This window comes from Phocoena phocoena, chromosome 9, assembly GCF_963924675.1.
Source record: "Phocoena phocoena chromosome 9, mPhoPho1.1, whole genome shotgun sequence".
NCBI classification, from domain to species: domain Eukaryota; kingdom Metazoa; phylum Chordata; class Mammalia; order Artiodactyla; family Phocoenidae; genus Phocoena; species Phocoena phocoena.
This window is the reverse complement of record NC_089227.1, coordinates 13042382-13055505: the sequence shown is the minus strand read 5'-3', so window position 1 is coordinate 13055505 and position 13124 is coordinate 13042382. Positions and strand designations below refer to the sequence as shown.

General features: G+C 40.5%; 2 protein-coding genes across 2 annotated transcripts in view; one reads left to right on the top strand and one right to left on the bottom strand.

Annotated features, from left to right (window-relative positions):
- Nucleotides 1–393: 393 nt before the first annotated feature.
- Nucleotides 394–2785, bottom strand: MPLKIP (M-phase specific PLK1 interacting protein). The gene is made up of 2 exons (XM_065884217.1): nucleotides 2101–2785; nucleotides 394–1104 (listed from the first exon to the last, which is right to left on the bottom strand). The coding sequence occupies exons 1-2, from the start codon at nucleotides 2437–2439 to the stop codon at nucleotides 904–906; spliced, it is 540 nt and encodes a 179-aa protein (XP_065740289.1). The 5' UTR covers nucleotides 2440–2785; the 3' UTR covers nucleotides 394–903.
- The window catches only part of SUGCT (succinyl-CoA:glutarate-CoA transferase), a 684446-nt gene continuing 674089 nt past the window's right edge, over nucleotides 2768–13124 (top strand). The window contains exon 1 of the mRNA XM_065883542.1: nucleotides 2768–3032. Coding sequence (XP_065739614.1) covers nucleotides 2768–3032 — 265 coding nt within the window. The remainder of the gene's footprint in view (nucleotides 3033–13124) is intronic.

The window sequence follows — 13124 nt, the reverse complement described above, 5'->3', positions numbered from 1 at the left end:
TAATCATGCCACACTGCCTTGATCATAGTTATTGGATTAAGACTCTAAAATTTGACCTAAGCATGGCTAATCTGTCTTCACTGAGATTGATAGAGCTGGGAAATGTTCTCTTCACAATGGAAGTGACTTAAGACTGCTGGTAGCCATCTTCCTGGGCCTCAAGAGAAAATGACTCCACAATACTGAGAGATGTGGAGTAGAGAAATTCAGATGCAGAACTCTTTAATATAGCTATGCAAGAAGTAGGTCTATCCTTGTCCTCTGCAGTTAAATGAGTATGAAGGGTATGAATATTTTTTTAAATTTAAGCTTAAGCGGGTTTCTGTAACTTTCAATCAAGTTTCAATGCATTTTTACAAAAGCATTACATAAAATATGCATGCAGAACAATGGTTATAATATGAATAGAAATCTCCTTTATTCTTTTCCTTTACCCCCTTTCCCTATGAACAAATAAAGAACTGTCTACAGGACAAAGGACAGTCTATTTCATTTTCAAAAGTAGTATGCAAAATATATACTTACGAATTCTAACTATGTGATTACAAAGCATTATTTTAATAATTCTTTGGCATATGACAAAGCACAATATAGCTAGAAAGACAAAATGTTTTATTTTGAAACATTGGAAAAACATTAAAAGACAAATGTCCATTATATAACCAAGAATGTTAAGTATTTGGAAACTGTCAATCTTCAAAAATTGGTAGGCACTTCCAGAGAGCTAAATATTGCAAATTATCCTACCATATGTCTTCTCTAACACCAAAAATACTTGATATGATGAAGGAAGACACAACTAATTATTCAAAGTCACCACGTTAGGGTTCAACTTAATTACAAGCAAAAGTTTTGTCCAAGATGTTCCTGACAAATGAAGCTTCCAGTTGAATTTCAGAAATGTTAACAAAAGTATCTTCCTTTTTTGCCTGTGAATGTTTGAGTATTGCTGTATTGTTGGCTTATATCCACTACAGATACTGGTTCTAGGCCAGCCCAAGGGTCTTCAAGCATTGAAGGCTTGAAATAACTTTCCAACTCATTAGACATTCTCTTTTCTCTACCACGCCCTGATCCAAATGGTGTAGATGTCCTTGGAGAACCCTTTAGGAAAAAAATCATCAGTTAAAAAGACATTTAGTAGAGGTAACTGGTACTTTTTCTTTAGAGGCTAGAGGGGATCACACTGCTAGTTAAAAGTTGTGTCTTGAACCCAAATATGTTCACTTGCAAAGTCCATGCTTCCTTTAATCTAGTGTTTTAAAAAAGTATTTAAACCTATTTGATATACTAATTTATTGATAGTTTTATGCCCACTGTCACTTCAAATCCTTTTGGGTTTCTAATGTAATAACTTTCCCAAACTATAAACTGGTGATGAAGTAAGAAATTACTTGTACTGTAGTCTTTCCCTCAGTATTTCCCTATTGCTTCTGGAAGCAAATTAAACTTTTTTTTTTTATTTAACCCTACAGCTTCAAAATTTCTAGAACCCTCCCATCTCATTAGCTCCACACTCAAAGGGATGGGTTTGGTTTAGCATAAGTTGGAAAACTACCAAGCATATTTAAGATGTAAACCACAGAATCCTAGACATACCAGAAAGAAGCCTTAGAGCAGAAGCCAATGTAGTTGAAAAACTAAGGCCAAAATGAAAAAAAAAAAAAGAAGAAGAAAAGAAAAAAAGGGAAAAGGTGCCATCAGTAGGAAGACGGCACTAGCCTGTAACCCTGGAGTTGAGCCCTATGCTGGGGATTCATTCGCTTTTTTTCCTCCTTGAAGACCGGGGACTCAGAATTTACTGCAACTAACTGGCCAGGCCCCTGACGAAGGAGAGGGAATTAGGGAAATCTGTGTTTGAGCGGCAGTGTACTGGCTAAAAGTAGGAGGACTATAGAAACAAAGTACAGATCTGCAACTTTTTACAGCATTCTAAAGAAAGTTATACTTAACTTCTCTGAGCCTCAGTTTATTCATCTGCGACATGGGGCTAACGATAGTATCTCACTTCATAGAGGATTCAAAATAATCCACGCAAAGGGATTATCAGTACCATGCCTGCCATACAGTAAGAGCTCGGCAAACGCTGGCTATTATTACCTGGGGGTGGGTCTGCTGCTGCCCTGGGGAGTAGCCGAATTGCTGCTGGGACCCCGCGGGGGACTTGGAGTAGTTGCCAGGGTAGCCGCCAGGGGACGGAGACCCGAACCGGCCCCCAGGGAAGCTGCCGCCGTGTCGCGGAGAGTGGCTGCTCCCGTAGGGCCTAGACCTGGGCCCGTACGGCGGCGTGTGGTGTGGACTCCCGTACCCGTCCCGCGGGGATGGCGGCCGCGCTCCGCCTCCGCCCGGGGTACCCCGGAAGCTGCTCCCGCTACCCCAACCTCCTACACCCGGGCTGGGGCAAGGAGGAGTCGGGGGTCGGAAATTCTGTCGGTGCATCTCAGAAGACGAAAACGAGGACCTCAATGGCGCGTGCTCCCGCCGGAACTGTCGAGACCAACCGTTCACAGACACTTGGTGGTCCTTCACCAAAACAGTCCTCCGCCCGCCAGCACATAGACCACATTGGTTCCGGCGTCACAAAGGTTCCTCTGGGGCGGCGGGATAAGTAGGTTATCGAATTGGGTACAGATTCAGCTGATTTAAGTGAAGGAAGGAGGAAGAAAAAGGATAAAGGAAAGGGCGAATCCCGGGCCCCAGCAATGGCCTTTGCAGTCTCGCGGGCTTTGGTTGCCACTGACTGACGTACTAGACGCCTGCCGAACGGATGGAGGGGGGCCCGGAGAGTTCGGCAGGGCCGGGCCGTTCCCACCTGGCGGGGGGCGGGGACCGAGGTGTCCGCGGGCGCCCCCAGTGGCTGCGGGTTGCGCGCGCACTTCGTTCTCCACTCACGCAGGGAAGGAGGATTTCAGAGGGGTTCGCGATGCAGGCGACGCTGGCGACGCTGGCGAGGGTCGCGGCTCTGCGGAGAACCGGCCTTCTCTCCCGCCGGGGCGGCGGGAGGGGGCTGTGGACCGGCCGCCCTCAGTCAGGTATCCTCCGAGACTCGGTCCGGGCGGCGAAAGGGACCCCAGCCCCAGCCTCCCCACTCCAGCGGCATCCTGAGGAGAGCGCCGCGCTTTCCAGAAGTATCCGCTGCCCCCGGCGCCCGCCCTTTGGCCTTTCGCGTCTCCCCTTGCCCTGGCTCCGCGGTCGCCCCGTTGTCACCCTGCCCGGCGTCCAGGCCTGGGTCCGGCCCCTGCGCGGTCCTACTGGGCGGACTCGCCTCTCTCCCTTACTCCTCCCCCCTCGTCCCCCAAGTTTAAATACCTTGAAAAATGCACCCCCAGCCACATTTCAGGAAGGGTTTCAGACTGCACTTTATTTATTATTATTATTATGTTTTACATCTTTATTGGAGTATAATTGCTTTATAATGGTGTGTTAGTCTCTGCTTTATAACAAAGTGAATCAGCTATACATATACATATGTTCCCATAGATCTTCCCTCTTGCGTCTCCCCCCCTCCCCCCTCCCTATCCCACCCCTCCAGGCGGCCACAAAGCACCGAGCTGATCTCCCTGTGCTGTGCGGCTGCACTTTAAATAACTCGGGGGCGAGGCTGTGCTCGCAGAGGCCGGACTTTACTCCCTTCCTTGCTGTTAAATGCAAGTGGGTAAGCGAGTTGGTTAGGAAGCAGAGAGCCTGATTTTCAAAATTAGCAACATTTGGCTAAAGCTCTTAAAATAATGATCGTTTCACAGACTTTTGGTTAAAAAGAAAAGTGTGATCATTCAAGAATGACCCCTAATGTAAAGCCCCCCACCTTTGTACCGAATACCTGTCTCAGAATTTTATTTAGAAGATGAAATTTAGATTTACTGCAGTTTTCTAGAACTTTCTTTACACCCTCCGAATCTGGGAATGATAGTCCACTGTGAGTCTTGAAATCATCTTGTAGGAAACAGAATCTTAAAGAATTTTCAGACTCATTTAGTCATGGCCTAATGGGTAGCCTGGACCTGTGCTTTTCAGCCTGTGAACCTTCTTGAAGGTGCCACTCCTCACTGTCCATTTGACACGTTCTGTGACGTGGCAAAGCCGAAGAATGGGATGTTTTCTCAGCTTCTGTCCTTGATGAATGGAGATACACACACACTTTCCTGTGGTGGTTTGTGCTGAGGGAATTCGGTTCATCAAGCTTTTCCTTTAGATACAAGTTGTAGAATCAATCAAGGCAGGGTAATGCCATCAAGGCTTTGTGATGCAGTTAAGGCCCGGGGATCCCAGATTATTCACTTTATTATATGCTTTTGTCCTGGCCAAAGCTAAGCACCTTTCTGGACATTGTCTTTGGTGCTTAGCTTAATGCCTGGTAATTGAGCTGTCAGATATTTATTGAATGAATGAGTGGGTCACATCATATTGGTCAGTGATTCTCACCTATGATACCCCCTTTAATATCATCAACTAATCTACATTTTGGGGGGAGGGAGCAGAAAAATGAGGGTGGCAGGGATCAAAATTACCTTTGTTCATTTTTAAATAACTGGCAAATGCTTTGCAGAATTGAGTGAAGTACTGTAAGTTGTCATTTTACTTGCCTTACACTTCTGGAATGCTCTTTCCTATAGTGATACACTGCTATCTTCTACACATATGAACTTGCATTAGAAACGGGGGAGGTAGATTTTGACAGGTAGATTGCACATGACAGTGTGCCTGTCATCATGTTTTCAGGTATATATGAGGATTGAGGGAGAGTACATTCTTAATTATATGAAAACTCCAGATTCCCCTTGGATCACTTCTGAGAATAGGCAACTTGCCTTTTCACAGATGAGAAACTGTCCAAGAAAACTGAAGTGACTTGCTTGAATTCACATAGCAAATGGATGTGGGACCAGAACTCAGGCTTCTTGAATCCCAGGCAGTTGTCTTTTTTCCTAGGTAAAGAAATATGAATTGACACTCAGTCCGTCCTTTGAAAAATGCAATCGATAAATAAGCATGTAAAATTCTGATAGTGGTACTGCGTAGCATATTATTTTAGATATTTAAAGACTAGTAGATACAACCTTAGTATTGAACTTTTGTGAATGTAGCTAGAACCTTCCGGAGTATGAACCTGGGAATTGCAGTCTGGCTGCCTGAACTGGTGGGTCTGAGGTTCCCAGATACATACTTGTGTTGGTTATTTATATGGTGGTGAGTTCAGGGGAAGAGAGATGAAGGAAGTTTTATGTTGCATTACCTGGAAATAGAAAAGTGAATTGGGATGATGTATATGAGAGTTTGGTGGCTGCCCCGTGAACTAAGTCTGAGTCCTGTGGAGAGAAAAGAGCACTTTTGTGAGTAACACAGGTATTGTTCCCACAAAAAGAGAATTGCAGCACTCTTTAGGGAGGACCAGCATTAGAAAGCAGGATCCTCAGTAGGATAGTGCTTTTATTGAAGACACTCTTAGTGGCTAGGTGCTGTCTTCAAGTGGCATTGTACACAGAGGACATCAACAGGCAAAACGTCAAGGAACTTTCTCAGGACCCATGAGTTATATGGGGAGCCCCCAGATTAATTGGTTAACTTTGTGGTGGTGCATGTTTTATAAGTTTTACTTGTATAAGAGTACCACTAAGGAAATTTAAGTGTAAGTGAAAATGGGGCCTTGTCTATTTCTATAAGACTGAGGATCTTTATTTGGGTTACCTAAGATTTTTTGGTGTGTCTTTTTTCAGTAGATTAAACAAATTTTTTTTTTTTTTTTTTTTTGTAGAGCCTTTATGAGAGCAGATGGCTTTTTGAAGGAATTGGGGTCTCGTAGCTGCTCCCTCTGTCCCCTACTTTAACTACCTCCCTGAAAAGACACTTCTGGGGCACTGCTAAGGAATTCCTAGGGCTCTCCAGAAAGGGTTTGAAAGCCAATATTTTAGGTAGCTGTCAGGTATTAATGAGTGCTGCAAAAGTAAATACTTTGGTTAGTTTTACTGCTTATTACCAAGGAGTAAATATTTTCATGTTTCTGCATGGTCAGGGCTTTCTAAGCCAAGGAAACTAGAGCCTGGGTTAAAGGGCAAGCCTTGGAAGTTAAAGGATGACTGAAATGATTGTTAGAGAACTCTTAGGAAGTTTATGTTTATATTTCAAAGGGGTATAAAACTCAGAGCCTTGGAGACATTCCCAAGATTGAGATTGTAAACCCAGGGAAGTTTATCTTTCCCCCTGGAGACATTTATTTATATTCCAAAGGGTTAGAACCCAGGGATCATCCCCTTTTCTTCCGAAGAAGAATTTGCTTACATTAGGGAGATAAGCTTTCTCTGCTTTTCTTGGGGGAAGGTGGCTGCTGGGCAGCTATCCCATACAAACTAATAGATTTATAATTTTGGGGACCTATCCTGTGGTTCAATCCTTATATGTGCACGCCTAGTCCACCAGCTCTCATTATGACGCCTGTGGCATATTAGGTGTGGGAAAAATGGTGCATTTCTTGATGTAAGTAATAATAACTCTGATCTCTGCTTCAAAAACCTCATGTTTTTGAATACATATAGATATTAAAAAGTTTATATATATATATATATATATTTTTTTTTTTTTTTTTTCCCACGCCGCACGGCCTATAGAATCTTAGTTCCCTGACCAGGGATCGAACCTGCGCCCCCCTGCGTTGGAAACACAGAGTCTTAACCACTGAACCACCAGGGAAGTCCCCCCAAAAATGTATTTTTGATGATGAAAGCACTTCTTAGGACAGAAGACTGTATTTAATAGTTTCTATGTATAGAAGTTTTTGTTCTGATTTTAGTCTATGTGCTGCTGAAGAGAGCCCTAGAAATGTTTGTACAGTCATCCCTCGGTATCTGCAGGGGATTGGTTCCAGGAACCCCCTTTGGATACCAAAAACTGAGGGTGCTCAAGTCCCTTACTATATAAAATGGTTTAGTATTTGCATATAACTACACAACCTGTGTATACCTAAAATCATCTCCGTATTACTTATAATATCTGATACAATGTAAATGATATGTAAATAGTTGACAGCATGGTGCAACTGCTATGTAAGTAGTTGTGGGAGGTGCAGCATATTCGAATCGTGCTTTTTGGAATTTCTTGGCATTTTTTTCTCCCAAATATTTTCGGTACACTGCTGGTTGAGTCTGCAGTTGGGGAACCCACAGATACAGAGGGCCTACTGTGTGTATACTTAGAGCATAAGCTTTATCTTAATATTTCCTGAAGCCTTTCAGGTTACCTCAGTTTTCCTTATATAGGTTCTGTTGTCAGCTGTTCCATGTTGAAGACTGTCAGTCGTAGAAAAGTAAAGGCATCTCTGAGATTGATTAGCTCATTTACTGATAAGGTGAGACCTGCCTTGAATGCAGTAGACCACTTAACTATCACTTACGTAATATTCTCATTGATAAAGCAGGTATTAGAAGTAACTTGTTTTTGCCTCTGAGAGCCAAACTACTGTTAATGATCTTCTTTTCAATTCTAAGCATGTATCCACTATCCACAGTAGTCAAGCACAGGTGAAAAGTATTATACATGTTTATTTCTTTTAGACTAATATTCTTCACCCATGTGTAATGCAAGTCTTAATGCATTAACTCACACTTATAAAAGTTTTCATTGAAAATAATAAAATTGTTGACAGAATACTTTGACATGAAGAAAAATGTAAGAGTATGATTATTCTTTTCCAGACACAAATGTTTGTTTTAAAAGAAGTAAAATTTTAATGTCGCCAGAACTGGTATCTTTGTATTTTTCCAATTGTAAAAACAATACGTACCTTTTGTAGAAAACCTGAAATGTTTAGGAAAATAGAAGGCAAGAAAAAATATTAGTCTCTTATCTAAGAAGCAAATACTTAATATATAAATAGAAAAAAATAAACCTCACATACTTTAAATTGGAAAATAAAAGCTTTTTAAAAGGGAAAACCAACTATACATGAGTATATAATGTGGGGTTGGAAAAACATGATACCTGTACAGAAAAGAGTTAACATAGCAGGCCTCAGGCTGCTATCTTTAGAAAGACCTTCTTACAAGTGTGGCCCTTGTTTGGCATCTGGGAATTTGGCACTGGAACTGCTTCCTAATTAATAAGGGTGCCTAGATGATTTGTACAATCAGTGTGATTTATGGATTTATGGTGAGCACCTGCTATTCTTCTGGGAGTCCAGAATTTTGGTGTATGCTGAGCAGAGAGTGTCTATGTGAAAAGCCCTCAATAAAGCCTTTGGATTCTGGGTCCGTAATAGACTTCCCTGAGCAGAAACATTGCACATGTTACTGAATTTTTTGGTTGCTGGAGAAAGAAGCAACAGAAGAAGCTTGGCATGGCCCCTCATGGGAGGGAGAGAACATAAGAAGCCTGTGCATGGGTTTTTCCAGACTCTGCCCATCTTTTTCACTGACTGATTGGGTCATATATCATTTTGCTGTAATAAACCTTTAGCCATGAATACAACTATGTGCTGAGTCCTTTTAGCAACTCACTGAAGGTGCGGGTAGTCTGAAGGAACTCTGAAACAATAGCAAAGGCAGAAAGTAAAAGAAATGATTTTTCGAAAGTGAAATTCCAAAACCATCCAAAAAACCAAACAGCAGGTAAAGAAAAATTACTTTTACTAATTATGACTCATAAAAGGTTAATATTCTTACTACACGAAGAATCCACACAAATCAATAAGAAAAAAGGTAAACACGCCTGTAGAAATATGGGCCAACGAGAAGAATAGATTATGTTTGAGAAGAAAAAGAGCAAGTGTTAAAAACAATGTAATTTAGAGGTCATTAAATAAATGCAAATTAAAATGGTGGTAGCATGCAAATTTTTAACTGTTACATTTACAACAAACAAGTAAACAATATGCTCCCCAAACCAAGTGATAATATGCAGGGTTACGGAAGATGGTGGAGAACACTGTTTTCATATACTGCTTGTGCCAGTATATGTTAACACTGCCTTTCTGGTGGACAGTTTGATGAAATGTGTGAAAAGTTTGAAAGAATTTATAACATGAACATGGCTAGGTCACCTTAAGACCTTCCTCTGTCCTTGGAAGCATGCTTTTCATTCTCCTTTCTCCATCCCCCAAAACTCTAAAAGCCTTAGAGAATAATTTTTATTTTTACTCCTTAAAGAGAAATTCCTGGGAGGGTTCTGTAGCCCTTCACAGAAAGCATCCTAAATTCCCTCTAGACATCTCCTGCTCGTCAGAATTACCCATTGGAAGCTGTTGAAAACAAATCATGGGCTTGTTTCTTTATTGGTTTTGGCCCTGCCATGCGGCATGCGGGATCTTAGTTCCCCCACCGGGGATCGAACCTGTGTCCCATGCAGTGGAAGCGCAGACTCTTAAATCACTGGACTGCCAGGGAAGTCCCGAAAACAAATCAAATCATGACATTTTTTCTCACATATGTATCCGTCCACACACTTCTTCCAGGCTGTCCCTTCCCTTCCCTTCTGTTCCTCCTCCGTTTATCTGCAGTGGGTCTGTAAAATCGGGTTCCCTACCTTTTTTGTGTCAAAAGAGGCTCATCACATTCACAGTCACACGTGCCCCACCTCCACCTTCCCACGCATCGCGTGCACACATTTTCTTCTTTGCCGTGATAATTATCATTTCCCTCAAGTACCTGTGATGGCGTTTTGCTGGTTGTCCCCTGGAAGGGATGCCTTTCCCTAGTTGGCACAAAGGTCTTGCCTTTGCTCAGTCTTCTCCGGGAGGAGAGCCACCACACCAACACGGAGAAGTTCCAGGGGCCTCTTGGGTTTGTGGGCATTCATATTTGGTAATTCATTGCTATCATTTGCTCCGTGAGTACCTGCTTCAGCCACTTCATATCCTCTGAGTAGTTCACTTCAGGCTGGCCCTTTAAGGAGGCCTGAACACTGAAGTTTTTTTCTCTGGCTTCCTGACTTTTGGTTGTGAATCCTATAACTATAAATTGATTTATAAAGTCTATAAGTTGGTGCTGTTTTCTACCTTTCCACGTGCTGGTCTATAGCAGTGGTCTTTCTCCTAAATGACTTTTGAAAGGCAATTCATTGCATATATGAAGTTCATATTTAAAAGTTTTTATCACAAGTAGATTTTACAAAAACTAAGATGAGGGTAAGAGCTGTAATGTGTAAGGAATATGTTTTCCTTCTGCCCAGTGTGAGAAGGCTTATCATGAAAGAAGGCTTATTTTTAGGAAAAAATGTATATGAAAGTTGAAGACCTGGAAATTGATTTCTTTAAAATGATTCATTTCTTACAAAAGTGTTCACATATCTCAGTTTGAAGACTGCTGCTAACAGTGAAACAACCTACCCCTGAAATGGACTTTCCAGTTGTTGGCTTTGATGCTCTATGATCGCTTAGAGGCTACCATTTTTCCTCCTCCAATGCTTGGTTTCTTCATTGGTCAGGATAGGCTAGATGGGGTGGTGGTACAAATTAGCCTACAATCTCAGTGGCTTAATACAATAAAACATCTTTCTTGCACATATAGCTACACTATTTGAAAATTGTAGCTTCCAAGGTCACTGTGGCAGGAGTATAGAAGCCTGGAGGATTTTGTGGGATATTTTTAAGGATCAGGGCTGGAATTAGCTTATGTTTCATTGGCCAGGCCCCCCGGCATTTGGGCCCAACCTAATTGCAAGAGAAGCTGGGAAATGTAGAAGAGCAGAGGGATTTGGGATTAGTGCTGATTTGTACTTTGGTTGTAGTTGTAGCATGCTTTACCTATCATTCAGAAACCCTTTATCTGGTCTTTTCCCACTGTTCTTCCTGTAGATTTCTCAAGTTTTCATTAAAATAGTAGCATCCAACAGTTTAAAAACCTGTTTGATTGCAAATCCCATAGTAATAGCCAAGTCCTTGCAAGAGAAGGGCAATTCTCAAGAAACTGAGTGTCAATGGAAGGTGAATTATAAATTATTATAAGTTACTATCCATCTAGCTCTTGTTCTCTGGTTGTCTCTAAATGGTGTAATTGCCTTGTAACTTTGGCATCACTTCCACAGTACCTTTTTACAACTCAAAATTTTTAGGTTCCGTGGAATGTTTTCCAGTGGATTCTAATTTTCCAAGTACTCTAAACTCCTAAAATTACCTGTCAAATAATACTATTAGGAACAGAGCTTCTTTCAAGACTTCTAACCTGTGCTAGAAAGAAAATATCCTGCTAACTGTTCTAAATAAAGCTTTGAAGAGATATCCATCTACTGTCTCACTCCTAAGTTCTGGTAGTTAAGTTCTCTGTAAAATATCAAATTAAGAAATCATTTCGGTGTATATCACATGTTGTATTTCATAGTGGTATTCGATCAGTTTGTTTTATGACGACTTTTTTTTGTTTTCAATGTCTCAGTAGTTGACTAGTACAGTGGGGGAGGGATGCCATGATGGCTGTCATACAGATGAGCCACTTGTGTGGGCATCTGTCAATTATATCTACTCTGGTGCTGCTGAAGTTTCTTTGTGTCATGGAAACCTTAGGGCCAAATACCAGGGGAGTTCCTAGAAGCAGCTCTGGCAAGCATAGATTTGATGGCGACTTCATTATAGTTATACTGCTTTGCATGGTTACTCAGCTGTGATCATCATAATAGCTTTCCATCCTAGAGGCCAAATAAGTTAGAGCAATATACAAGCTGCTCAATATATCTTAACAAATTACGTTATAATAGATGCTCTTTTCAACTGTTCTTTTCCCCCCGTAATCAGCCTATTCTGGTCTTTCACAAACAGGCAAAATATGGCTATAGATATCTTTTTTAAAGTATAGAGTATTGAGAATCATATATGTTATTTTCTGTTCTTTGAAATAATCATGAGTCATGTGTTTTTCTCTTGTTTTCAAATCTGGATTATCTACTTTAATAGGTATTGTGACTGTATAATACAATGATGAGGATGATGATAACAACAATTGTTGATTTTTAGTGAGCATTTACCATGTTCCAGGAAGTGTACTATGCACTTTACATATAGCATTTCATTTAATCCTTGCAAACTCTATGATATAGGTGTTTCAAATGAGGAAACTGAAGCTCAGAGAAGTGAAGTTACCTTGATCAAGGTCACTAGGGTAGTAAGTAGTGAAGCAGAGAATTAAATTCAGTCAGTCTCCAGGGTTTATGCTCTTAACTGTTTAAAACTCATTAATTGATTTTGACTTAAATGTGCTCTAGAAGTCCTTTCTGGTTATCTTCTCAGATAATAAAAGTAAAATTCTATTGCCTGATGTTAAATTAATTCATTTGAAAAGTTTTGTGTCATTAAACAACATTTATTATGGTTGTGAGTTGATATTGGTAGAGAAATATAGACTTCTCTTTATAGATTTATAATGAAATGAGATTTATGGGTTGAAGAGACCTCTAAATATATTTCCTGCATCATTTGAAATAAAAGAAGGGCCCCAAAAGAGATGAGTACATAAGACCAGTAGTTTTGGAGTCTTATGTAACATAAAGAATTACTTGTGCATTCATTCCTAATGTTGTCAAAATATCTTCTCACATTTGAGGTCTTTTTCTATGTTTTATTTTCTCTAAAATATCTTGTTTTCTCTCTCATTTTGTTCTTTATGTTTTCACTTTTTCATTTTCTTTTTTTGCTGATTATACACTTAATCACAATTAAGCAAAATTACAGAAATAAATAACTTAGCTAGTGAAAGTTCTCCATAAATTCTTACCCCAGGATTTAACCACCAGTAGAATTTTATGAATGTTCCTAGAAACACCAACATGTATTATTAATGTTATTATGTATCTTTACAAATATAGGATCATATTATACATTCTGTTCTACAACTTGATTTATTTTTTAACTTAGGAATATATCTTGGTGAACTTTACATGTCAGGGTATGTAAATGTCTCATTTTTCTTAACATTGGTACGGTATTTTTTTATATGGATGTGCAGGTGCTTATTTAACATTTCACCTGTTGGTGGATTTTTGCACTGTTTCGAATATTTTGCTTCAGTATTAAAAACAGTGAGGCAGGGGAAGGGGTAGTTAGGGAGTTTGGGGTTGACATGTACACACTGTAATATTTAAAGTGGGTAACCAACAAGGACCTACAGGGAACTCTGCTCAATATTATGTAACAACCTAAATGGGAAAAG